The 13,169-nt window shown below is 38.1% G+C and overlaps 1 protein-coding gene across 1 annotated transcript in view; it reads right to left on the minus strand.

The window, feature by feature from the left end:
- Nucleotides 1–460: 460 nt before the first annotated feature.
- STRADB (STE20-related kinase adaptor beta) overlaps nucleotides 461–13,169 on the minus strand; it is a 22,809-nt gene continuing 10,100 nt past the window's right edge. The window contains exons 3-9 of the mRNA XM_006861983.1: nucleotides 10,175–10,274; nucleotides 8,396–8,517; nucleotides 6,024–6,132; nucleotides 5,056–5,179; nucleotides 3,807–3,978; nucleotides 3,388–3,492; nucleotides 461–706 (exon numbers count right to left, since the gene is read on the minus strand). Of these exons, the coding sequence (XP_006862045.1) occupies nucleotides 461–706; nucleotides 3,388–3,492; nucleotides 3,807–3,978; nucleotides 5,056–5,179; nucleotides 6,024–6,132; nucleotides 8,396–8,517; nucleotides 10,175–10,274 (978 nt within the window). The remainder of the gene's footprint in view (nucleotides 707–3,387; nucleotides 3,493–3,806; nucleotides 3,979–5,055; nucleotides 5,180–6,023; nucleotides 6,133–8,395; nucleotides 8,518–10,174; nucleotides 10,275–13,169) is intronic.

A 13,169-nucleotide genomic window follows, 5' to 3' on the forward strand; every position in this document is an offset into this window, starting at 1 on the left:
TAGTGCCACACCAGGATTCCTTTGATATATTAGGCAATGGGAAAAGCTTGCTTCAGAGTGGAAGTTAGTTTACTCTTTAACAAGGCTCACTTAACAATAGCCCATTCTTAACAATAGCCTATTCTTAACAATAGCCCATTCTTAACAATAGCTCATTTAACAATAGTCCATTCTTTACATATCCTGGAAGGGTCAACAAAGACTACAGACATTCATCTTTCCTTCTGAAGAATTAAATGAGTCGCCCATGGCTTACCCCAGAGAATTTATCCTCTTTGAAATACCTTAGCCCATATATACAGAATAGATACTCTGTCTTCATAGCATTCCAAACATTATGTCTGAGGCATAAAAGCTTAAAACTAAGACATGGAACGAGCTCTCCAGATTGTAAAAACAGAGACATATTCTCATATGACAAAAAATCTGTACTTGTTTTGTGTTACTTGTGGGGTAAGTATTACCTTTTCTCAGGGTCTTGTTGCAAGCAGACTTGTACCAAGCTTAAGAAGGCAGAGGAGAAAGGTTTTGATGGTGTCTGCAATCGGTCACTGTTGGCTGTACGAGTGCCACTGGGCACAAGCACACTTTCTCCAATCCCAGAGTCTAGCCCTGATCGGGAAGTTTTCATTCTGGATTCGGACTGAGGGAAAATGTTGCTATCCAGTGGGCTATAAGGAGGACCTTTCAGTTTCTGCAACAGCATCTGAAAGGAAGAAAGACTCACTCGTGTCAGCAGACTGTAGACAAGAGAGTAAAACCAACAGCAAAGATGCCAAGAGCCTACCTGGAATAAAAAGGATCTTATGAAAGAAAAGCAGTTCAAGGATCTTAGAAGCTGTTTGGGATTAAATTGTGTCCTTCAAAAAGATATGTTGAAGTTGTAAATCCTAGTACCTGTGAATGTGACCTTATGTGGAAATAGGGTCTTTAGAGATATAAATCAGTTGACATGAGGTTACACTGGAGTTGTTGTTGTGAAGTGCCATTGAGTCAATTCCGACCCATAGCGACCCTGTTTAGGATTTCCAAGGAACAGCTGGTGAGCCTGAACTGCCGACCTTGCAGTTCAAACAGCTTTGCAGTCTGGCGCATTAACCCAGAGTAGGTGGGTTCTAATCCAACCTCATGTTGCCCTTAAAAAATAGAGAATGGACAAAGACAAGCAGACATAAAAGTTGTGAAAGGAGAGCAGCAGGACCGAGGGAGTGATTCACCCGCTCTGGTGTTGCCCCTGCCTTCATCTTCACTGCTGCCATGTCAGAGAAGTCTAAGGAGGGAGTGAACATGGAAATGGACCACATCACCATGAAGGTGGCCAGGCAGAATGGTTCTGTCATCCAGTTCAAAACCAAGAGACACACATGCCACTGAGCAAGCTGATAAAGGCTCACTGCAAGCGACAGGGCTTATCAATGAGACAGATTAGATTCAGGTTTGATGGGCAGTCAATTAACAAAATGGACACCCAGCACAGCTGGAGATTGAGGATGAAGATACAATCGAGGTGTTCCAGCAGCAGACGGACGGCACGTAGGCAGCTGCTAGAGGCCTCTTGGGACGTGGCACCTAGGAGGCCCATCCCACACCCGTGTCACCTGTCCTTACATTTGCGAACTAGTTGTAAACACGTGAACATGTCAACATAAAAGAATCTGCAGAAACTTGAGGACAGTCACCAAATTACTTTTGTCTCTCTTTGACATACATCGAGCGCAACTCAACGCTATTTTTGCAAAGATTTATCTACAAGTGCAATTGGACCAATACAAATTGCTGTCCTTGTTTAGGTAAAATAAGTTGCGAGGTTCTTTGGGCTTTTGATTTTTTTCTTTTTCCCCTCCTGCAACACTGCTCCTCCAAACTTGTGACCTTACTGTCCACTTCAGTCTGCAGGCTGAGATCTTGCCCCAGGTGTTGTGACCCTCCCTCCCCATACTTGATCTAATCATGTAGCTAGCTCTGTGCAATGCAGTGGATGCTTCTCCTGGGCATAAGTTTTGGGGATGGAAGACAAAATTTCATTTGTTTATTTATTGTTGCTGTTGTTGTTAAGTGCCTTTGAGTCGGTTTCGACTCAGCAACCCTGTATAGGGTTTCCAAGGAGCTGCTGGTGGGTTTGAACTGCCAACCTTGTGGCTCGTAGTCCAATGCTAATTCACAGCGCCACACCAGCACAACTTATTAAACTGTACCTAAATATCGTAAATTTAAACTTTCTCAGAATCTGGTAAAGTCAAAGGGAAAATATTGGGATGCTGCTTACAAAGTGAAAAGGGAAACAATGAGTGCCCATAATCCTCACCACCCCCAAGTGTGACCCCATAGGGCTCTGGGGTCCAGGGTCCCCGTCACCACTGTTCAGTACCTGCAGATTGGTGTAGCAGGTAAAACTACATAACTCAATTGGCTTCTCTCCCTTTTTTCATATAGGAGAAAATAATGACCACAATTCCCGTTTGGTAATATCACTGTGGCCCCATTTCTTTTAGTATTTGTTCCTGATGAATAATTATGGTCTATAGTTTTCATCAGTCCTGGTGTGGCGCTGCAGCACTGTATCACAAGGTCAGTTTGAACCACAGGGTTGGCTGTTCAAACTCACCAACCGCTCCTCAGAAACCCTATACCGGGTCGCTGTGAGTCAGAACCAACTCGACAACACTTAATTAAAACAATATATAAATAAGTCAGATAAGCATTGCTGAATTTGCAGTTATTGTTGTCTTCAAGAACTACTTCAAAGAGTGGTGACAAATGGAAAAGATGACTTTCTGTTATTCTCGTGGATTTTTGCTATGCTGCTTTCTAAATATCTATTAAATGTATGCATTAATATGGATACATTTAATACATAATAGCCCTGCGAACTATTTTGGGATCTATACCAATTAAAAAGTCATCATTCTGTCTATTGTTCTGCAGTAGGGGTGCATTGCTGCTTGACAGCCAATCTCTCCTATTTGTAGTCATTTGCAGTGCCACATGACCTGTCATCTCTTGTTTGTTTGGAATCTTGCTGAAAATGTTATTGTTTTCAGTTTTCCATGTAGGCAGGGGTGGGTAGGATGTTTGTTGGCTCTCATGTTTACTCACCAATTTGTACATTATTTGTTCTCCTTTACTACTACTGTAGATAATAAATATAGTTTGGTTTAAAAAAATTTTTTTTAAAAAGATACAGTGGAGGAAAAACACTGTGTGACCTGTGGCTCCCTTCCAAGGAATGCTGGGAGAAGCTAGAAGAGAAGTATGGAAGATCCTTTCTCAAAACCTCAGGAGAGATCAACACAGCAAAGATCCTGATAATCAATTTCTATTCTTACAATCCACCAGCTGTGGTGACTTGCTATAGTAGCCCTAGGAAGTGAATACAGTAGCATTTACCTGAGTCCTGTGCATGTCCTGGAAAGGTACCTGCCCACTGGCTAGTTCACATGCTGTAATCCCAACACTGTAAATATCTGACTTCACATTATATCCATGTAAATCCTGTTGAGAAAAACAATTAATTTGAAGTCTTTTAGTGAAAAGTTGCTAAATACCAACTTTTAAACATGTGCTCTTTTGATAAATGATAGTGACCAGTAAGTAGAAGGAAAAACCCATAAGAGACAAATCAAGATATACCTAATATATGGTATATATATATATATTTGAAGTCCTACCATGATATTTTTGACAAGAGAAAAATGTTTTGCAGTAGGTCATTCACCAATCTAAATACAAGGGCATGACTGTTCTTTAGTCAAACTGAGAAGACACTTGAGATACACAGACAACTCGATGTAACAGCCACATCTGACCTGTCTCAGTAGTTCTGGACTCAGCCACGGCTGCACTGATGTGCTGAATTGTGGGAAATCATACACAGCCCTATGCTTCTGTCCGTGCTTAATCAAACTATGCAGATGGGACAGGCCAGAAAGGGTCACTAGGCCATCACCAGAAATGAGGATATGGCTGGCTTTAATACTCCTAGAACAAAAAGAAACAATTCTAAATACTAGGAAATTGGCCAATGAATAAATGATGAAAGAATAAAAGTCTAGTGTAAACAAATTTATGTAGTCTCTTGGAAATGAAATACTCTTTATAAAATAGCAGCACACTGCTGTATATATGGGAAATATCCATGGAATTAAGAAATTATTTTGGCTATTTAATATAGCACTAGAACAAGGAAAAATCTAACTGAAAGCTACATGTTTAGAATTGATCATAATTTTCAAACAAGGAACAGAATTAATTATTTATTATACTATTTTAAGATGCTGTTCAAAAAGACCTAAGAAGAAATCTAAAAAAAATTCCTTAAATAATATTTGAAGTATAAGGTCATAATTTAAAGTCAAAGGCAATGTTGTACAAAAAAGACAGGCTCCCTGGATAGTATCATTTAGAAAGATATGTCTTACATAAAAATTTCCTTTGTCAAACAAATTATAAGATAACTTTTGTTTCATCTGAAACGTTGAATTTAGACACTAACAGGTTATGGTAGCCAGTAGAAAACTGAAACAAACCCTAAGAAAACAGGCTTATTTAAAAGTAACTTAATAATGAAGCAAAACAAGGTTCCAGTGTATCTTAGAACAATATTCTTTTAAATATCCAGTCAATTCCTTCTATATCTACAGTTTGGTAACAAGAGAATTGATATTTAGCATTAATAATCTAAAGACACTACAAAATATTTAAGAAAGCAAACAAAGTTTTAACTACAACTTGCACATAAAAATATAATCTAGTCATACCATCAGATCAAGAAGCTGTTTAGAAGTCACTGTAGCTAACTAGGACCCCACTCCCTACGGCGGTGTCTCCCCTGCAGGCACTCAGTGAGGGGAGTCACTTCACTGAGCAGCTAGAACAGCACATGGCAGAGAGGAGGCACGCTGAATTCTCCTCTCCTCTTCCTCAGAGGGAAGGAAGCATCATTTCCGAGTCTGCTATTTTTCCTCTCTAACACTCCACTGTGAGGCCTTAAAAGTTCCCTAAAAGACTTCTTCTATTAAAATTCTTTCATTTTGTAAAATATAAACGAGCAAATACCTGTGAATGTAGCCATTTTGGTGCAGATAATTCAACCCCCTCACTGCTCCATAGAGAATGTTTCTTATTAAAGATTCACTCATTCCTTCAGGAAAGTAAGTCTTCAAAAGTTGACTTGCTGAACCTGAAAGAAATCCCTCAAACCTTTAAATGAACATTGGAAGTAATTTTGCTTCCAGCTATTTTTTGGTTTCTTCAGCTATAAACAAAAACATGTACACACACACACACACACACACATTACATTTTAGAGTCTAATTACTTTTCTAGGCAAAGGTAATTTTCCTTCAAAAATCTTGACAAAGATTTTTTTTCTAATGATGTACAACAGATTAGTAACCAGAATTATCAAATTTTCAACGTTTTAAAACGATACATATAGTATATATGTATATGTGTATACATTTTTAATTCAGTCATTTTTTAAACAAAACCTGTCTTGAAAATGAAAGCTCTATACTCCACTTATTTATTCCCTGAACACATGTAGTGAACATTACTTTGTGCTAGGTGAGCACTGGGGGCACCAAAATGAAAAATACATCCGTGATTCCAGATGTGAAGAAGCTCAAGTCCAGTGAAGGAGGCAGGACAGATGTTGACACTGAGTGAAATGAGTTTGCAATGCAGTGTACACAGGAGGAAAAAACTATGTCTGCCTGAAAAGTAATAGTAGCACTCCACTGAGAGAGGAAGGAAACCTTAGGGAGCAGAGACGGTTTGTGTAAAGCCACAAAATTCTCAGAGTCGCGGTGGTGATTCCACTGATGCCCATATGCATTCTGCCTGTTTGTGAAGACTGAAATGCAACATGATTCAGATCTAGAAATATGCCATGAAATCTAAAATTGGCCATTATACTTATAAATTAAAAGGAATAAACCATAAATCTAAGATTTCAACCACCCTTACAATGATAGCATACAGGCTAAATAATGAGTTATTTTATCTCAAACCAGTTTTCTTACCATAGGTCATAAATGGAGCAATAACCCAAAGCCAGCTGCCAACAGTGAAAACTGTCCAATAAGTTGTAATATTGGGGTGCCGGAAGAAGTGGGATAGAATCACTGACTTCTAGGACAGACACAAAAGATAAGGCATTTAAAAAGAATCCTTGTTTTTCCTTTAGTGATGAGAATAACATCAGCAGTGGCCCCTAAAACTCAGGGGGAGTTTATCTGTATTAAGCATTGCTCTAAGTGCATCCACCTCTCTAAACCACACACCACACCATGAAGCCTGTGTTATTATTATTCCCATGTATGGAAGTGGAAACTTTGAAATAAATTAGAAAAATTATCTGAAAATATGGAGTTAGTAAGTGGAAGCAGGCTGTGAACTCACTTTGATTCCAAAGGCCATACTCTTAAATACTATGTTCTTACTATAGATAATTTTTAAAATATATGTAAAAATAATAAAAAATACATGACAATATAAAGATAAAAGTCATCCCTAACAGAGACAAGACGAGCACTTTTACATCACAGAGAACCACTATTAACACTTATTTAGTAGAGTTTTTCCAGTGCAGATGTATGTACACATACAAGAGCAAGTTAAAAAACAAGTACTGCTACTAAATCATAGAAAACTTTATTAAACACAAAATACCATAATGTGAAGTTATTCATGGAAAAATAGAACTGAACGATAAAGGAAATTTTCCCTAACTTTTTGAAGCTCCCTTGTAGTGTATCTTGACATAGTCTCCACCTAGGTCTTATACACTTCTGAAGGTGGTGTTCTATCTCTTTAACTCTTCCTCAAATTCTTCACTCTTTGATTTATACCAAGTCAAAACAGCAGCTTTGGTATCCCCAAGGGACTCAAATTGTGTTTCTTCGAGTTTGAGAAGTGAAAAGAAGCCTGAAGGGTTAATATCAGAGCTAAAGGGTAGATGGGACGAGGTTTGCCAATGATATTCTCGTTGGACAGACTTTGTAACCTCTGAGGAATGAGCAGGTCCATGGTCATGATGTAAAGAAAAAGTTCTTTGGTGCAATTACTATTCTGGCCTTTTTTTTTTGCCATTCTGTGTCCTTTGAGAAAACCTATCAAGATTACACCTTTGGAATTCCCAAAAATAGTCTGAGCTGATCTCTCTGGCTTGAATTTAACTGGTCCAATAGATTCCCTCAGGAACAACTGTTTTGATTGGACCTTGCTCTCTGGATTGTATTGGTAAATCTAAGATGTCTCTCTGGTTACAATTCATTCCATAAAATGTCTTCATCAACTTTGATTTTGCTTAAAAGACTGGTGGAAAGATCAGCTCTTGGAGCTAGCTGATATTTGCATAAAGCTATTTTTCTAGTATCAATTTTTTGGAAAGCATCCTACCAAGACTAAGGCAAATGTATTACTAAAGAACTTGTCTGCAGCCATTCACTGATTATGAGACATGTTTAAACACATGTTGTTTGGAATACTTGTGCATGTATGAGCTAGAACACTTCTAGCACTCTTTTGGATGACTTTTGCTCATATAAGTATTTACAAAATTAAACATGTTGAAACAATATCCTTTCCCTCTTTATATCAAAAAGGATTGTTGTTGCTATTAAGAGCCATTGAGTAATTCCAACTCATAGTGACCCTGTATAGGGTTTTCAAGAAATGGCTGGTGAATTTAAATCGCCAACCTTGCAGTTCAAACTGACCTTGTGGTCCAATGCATTACCCCACAACACCACACCAGGACTCCAAAAAGGATTAGTGACACTGAAAATAGTATTATCATATCCTTGAAATGCAATTTTGGTAAAATTTTTCAATTCAGAAGTTAGTTTTGCTTAATTTAATAAAAAAATAAAATATTTGCTTTTGTTTTTTCTATTGTTCTTACATAACCATTTGTGATTATACTGACTAGGGAAGTTGTGAATATCCAGATTAGCATTCCAAATATGATATGCCTTTGAAGGATTGAATTGTAGTTTTTCAGTTATTTATACGAGTTATTCATAGTAAAAAGCCCACTGCCATCGACTTGATTCTGACTCACTAACATTCCTGCAAATCTTTTCAGGGACAGAAAGCCTCATCTTTCTCCCTTGGAGCAGCTGGTGGGTTTGAACTGCCAACATTGTGGTTAGCAGTCCTGTGCTGGTCCTATAGTGCCACACCTAACATTTGAATACATATGCCCTTTCATGTAACAGAGCTGGCTTCCAGGTGTTCATTCCAATTCTGTACCTGCAGGTTAATTAAGAAGAAGAAATCTACTTTTTGCTGGTGGGAAGAATCATGAATTTGGAAAAAAAAGAAAATTAAGATGTAGTCTCTTTAAACAGGTGTTACATTAAATGGTTTTCGGTTTTTTTTGTATTGTTACCTGTAAAGCTTTTAGGCGTTCCTCAGTGCAATTTTCCAGATTTGTAATTTTTATAGTCACCAACGTTCCTGTGGGAGTATGCCTTGCAAGATAGACAGAAGTCAAATTGTCAAATCCTCTTCCTGTAATCAGACATAAAACTCATGTTAGCAGGCATAAAAGAAAATATCGATGACTTAAGACTTCACCAAAGCTAAAATCTTCTGCTCTTTAAAACATACTGGCTTCTTTCACTGAACATAATGTTTCTTTTGAGACTCATCCATGTTGCTGTATGTATCAGTAGTTTCTCTTCATTACTGAGTACTATGGATATACAACAGAGTTATCCAGTCACAAGTTGATGACACCTGGATTTTTCCCAGCTTTTGGTGACTACAAACAAAGCTGCTATAAACATTCCTGTATAGCTATTTATTTAGACATATATTTTCATATCTCTTGGCAAAACTTAAAAGTGAGATTATTCGGTCATATTGTTGTTGTTCTTAGGTGACATAGAGTCAGTACTGACTCATAGCATCCCTATGCACAACAGAAAAAAACACTGCCTGGTCCTGGACCAACCTCATAATTGTTGCCACGCTTGAGCCCACTAATGCTGCCACTTGGCCAATCCATCTTGCTGGGGGTCTTCCTCTTTTTCTCTGACCCTCCACCTTAGCAAACATGATATCCTTCTCCAGAGACTGGTCCCTCCTGACCATATGTCCGAAGTATGAGAGACGAAATCGTTCCATTTCATTTTTGACAATTTCCAATTTTCCTAAGTAAATTACTTCACACAGTCCATGTTTTGATTATTAATGGATGTTTACAGCTGTCTCTCTTCATTTTGAGTTGTGCATATAAAAAGTGTATATTTAACATTATAAGAAGCTGCCAAACTGCTTTTGAAAGCAGTGAGGTCATTTTGTATTCCTACAGGCAATGTATGGGAACTGTAATTGTTAACCCTAGTCACCGGCATTTGGTACTGTCAGGTTTAAAAATTAAAAACAAAATTCTGCTCTGGAGTGGCATCACTGAAATGTCTGCCCACCTTAGACAGTCACCAATTTCTGTCAGTTTTATCTGTGAAATGAAATGAATCTTCAGTCCATGCTATCCTCTCCTCCACTGTCAACACCATTGCCTTAGGCAAAGGGATAGTGCTGTATCTCAGACTTTGACCACTGACTAAGGCAGTGACGAAGACAGAGGAGAAGAGGATGGATGAACTCAACTCAAGATCAGACTCTACAGGTCTTTATATCACTAACACCTACCATAATTTCTAGTTTAGAGAGTTTAACAGATCTTTCTGAGTATTTAGAACAAATGTTTCTTAAATATAAAGTTATAATCAATCCTATTTCAAACTAAGACAGATTTCTACTACAAATAAGATTTCAAGTGAATTTTTCAGTTAAAAAGACAGCAATTTGGTTAAAGGACCATGACTTGAAAAGATTCCCAAGATTTGATTTTAATTCATACCCAGCATAAATTATATCGATAAATTAGAACAAAACACAAATAATGAATATCTAGATTGCTTAGTATCTTCTGCCTCTAAATAACATCTTTGGAAAAGTAAAATTTCTAGACTGTTATCTAGAGAAAAATCTGGGCTACCATTTTAGAAGAGATTCAAAATGAATGGATCATTGGACTGACTCATTAATATCGTATAAACATTTTGCTGCAGGTAACAAGAAAAAAGCCACCTTATAAAAAATTTTTTGTCATCACTTCCTAACAATGAAGGGTCAATTCTGTGAAATGCAGTATTATTACCTATTTTCACTTGAAGTTCATAGTGGGAAACATTAGTGGAACTTATCACTTCACTGGCTCCTATGGACGGAGGCAACCAGGAAAGGGTTGGCTCATCAACCTATAGTTTTTTAAAAAACATGAAAACAAAGTAGGTAAGAATAAACTTTTCTGGTTTTCCAATTTTGTCCCCGAAACCAAAACCAAACTCACTGCTGACTAGTCAGTTCTGACTCACAGCGAAGTAAAGGCAGAGAAGAGCCATGCTTCACATGGCTTCCAAGGCTGTAACCCTTGAAATCAGACTGCCAAATCTGTCTCTCACAGAGCAGCTAGTAAGTTCAAACTTTAACCACTGGATAAAGTGCTTTAAGCACAGTGCTCAAGACACTGTGCCACCAGGTCTCATTTTGCTCCCCCTGGACTCCTGGTGTGGCACTGTAGAATCAACACTGGACTGAGAACCAGGAGGCTGGTAGCTCAAACCCACAGATGCTCCCCAGAAACCCCTACACAGGGTCGCTATGAGTCAGAACTCATTCCACAGCACTTAACAACAACAACGCTTATACACAATACTGACAGACTTTCAAACACACACGATCATTTGTTGTTGTTGCCATGTGCTGTGGAGTCGGTTCCGACTCACAGTGACCCTGCATAGGGTTTCCGAAGCTGTAAATCTTTACGGGAGCAGAAAGCCTCATCTTTCTCCCATGGAACAGCTGGTAGTTTCGAACTGCTGACCATAAGATTAGCAGCTTGATTCATAACCACTACACTACCAGACTCCTTACATGATCATTAGGAAGACATAAAAAAGATAGATTCCAAGACTGTTTTAAGATCTAAAAGGAGTTTGCTAATTGTTAGTGATTGATGTTAGAAAGCTATTAGCCTGTAAAGGGAGAAAGGAAGGAAAAGAAGATTTAGAGGTAGCAACAAAGACTTCTCAGTGCCATTTCCAATAAGTATTTTTAGGAGGAACTAAGAATGACCATTAATTCTTCAGGGTATCTAACAACATCCCAAGGGAAGAGCTCCAAGGAATACTCTATGCTTATGCTCTTGCTTCGCAGAGTCCTCAGCTATATCTACCACACGTCGTACAGGGTACCTGTTCTGCTTGTGGAGGTGTTCAAATGTGAGGAAACATTTCCACCCTGCTGCATGTTAAAATGTTCCGCCAGGGAAAGATGAAGCTTTCTGCTCCGTCAAGATTTACAGCCTTGGAAACCCTGTACAGGGCCGCAATGAGTCAGAACAGACCCCACGGACACATCAAGACAAGAAGAGCATGCTAAAATTACTGAAGAAATTTCCCACACATGAAATAAACCATAAGGGAGATCAGAAAGAAAAAAGATTCTACAGAGGTTAAAATGCAGGAAAATATTGCTAAAACCACAGTGGTAATGAGTTAAGGTGTACACAGGGGTAAGAAAAGACCTAAACGAATAGTAATATGATCTCCTTGAGGAGTCCTCAAGGGATACCAGTGCTCCAAAGGGCATTTAGGACTTTTTACAGACACCAACAGGTGGCAGGAATCTTGTTACTGACTCCAAGATGGGGAAAAGGAGGAAGGGAGAGACAACATTACTAAGTGCTAGGAATTGTGCTAACTACTTTTCACATTCTTGGTCCCTTTTAATCAGGAGAATGAGATGAAGTTTGAACCCATGAAAGTAGGAGTACATGTTCTTTGAACCTTTAACAGGACAAAATAGAAAATTCAATTATCAGCCCCATGGTAAAGATTCTAAAGGAAAATACTATTCAAGAGTTTTGAAATCTTATAAAGAGTAATTATACTATACAACTGAAAACAACCCCAATGAAGAAAGAAAATAAGAAAAATAAGTTAACTGAGTTTCTTTAGAATAGGTTGTTGTTGTTAAGTGACATCAAATCAATTTTGACTTATTTTATAATGAGCTGTTGGTGGGTGTGAACTGTTGACCTTGCACCACACAAATTCATATCTAAAGAACGCTTGCAAGAGGCAGAAAGAAGAGCATTGTCCACACACTGTCCATAGAGAAGGAGCCTAAACTTTTAAGCTTTAAGTATCTGTAGCGTGGTTGAAAAGAATACCTCCTATTTGCAGACGATATGATCCTAAATATAGAAAACCCCAAAGACGCAGTAAAAAATCTACTAGACCACTTTGGAGGATTCAGCAAAGTGGCAGTGTATAAGATCAACATAAAAAAATCAGTTGGATTCCTCTATAGTAACAACAACAGCACTGAAAAGGACATTAGGAAAGCAATACCATCTACAATAGCTGCCCAAACAAGGAAATATCTAGGAATAAACGTAACCAGAGAAACAAAGGACCTAAACAGAGAAAACTACAAAACACTACTACAAGAAACCAAAAGGGACCTACAAAAATGGAAGAATATATATACCATGCTCCTGGCTAGAAAGACTTAACATTGTGAAAATGTCAACGCTACCCAAAGCAATTTACAAATATAATGCAATCCCAATTCATATTCCAATGACATTCTTCAAAGAGATGGAAAAAACAATCACAAAATTTATATGGAAAGGAAAGAGACCCAGGATAAGCAAAGCATTGCTTACTAAGAATAATGTTGGAAACTTCTCACGCCCCGACTTCAAAATTTATTACATGGCTACAGTGGTCAAAACAAATTGGAACTGGTACAATGAAAGACACATAGATCAATGGATCAGAATCAAGAATCCAGAAATGAACCCATCCACATACAGCCAACTGATTTTTGATGAAGTACCTAAATATATAGCATGGAGAGGGGGTAGACTCTTCAACAGATGGTGCTGGCAGAACTGGAAAGCAAAAGACTGAAACAAGACCTTCACCTCATGCCTTATACAAAAACCAACTCAGCATGGATTAAAGACCTAAATGTGAACCCCAGAATGATAAAGACCATCAATGAAAAAATAGGGACAAATGTGAGGGTTCTAATACAGGGCATACACAGACTAACAAACATTTTAAAAATTACATAAACAAAAG

This window comes from Chrysochloris asiatica, unplaced genomic scaffold, assembly GCF_000296735.1.
Source record: "Chrysochloris asiatica unplaced genomic scaffold, ChrAsi1.0 scaffold00045, whole genome shotgun sequence".
In the NCBI taxonomy this organism is placed as follows: domain Eukaryota; kingdom Metazoa; phylum Chordata; class Mammalia; order Afrosoricida; family Chrysochloridae; genus Chrysochloris; species Chrysochloris asiatica.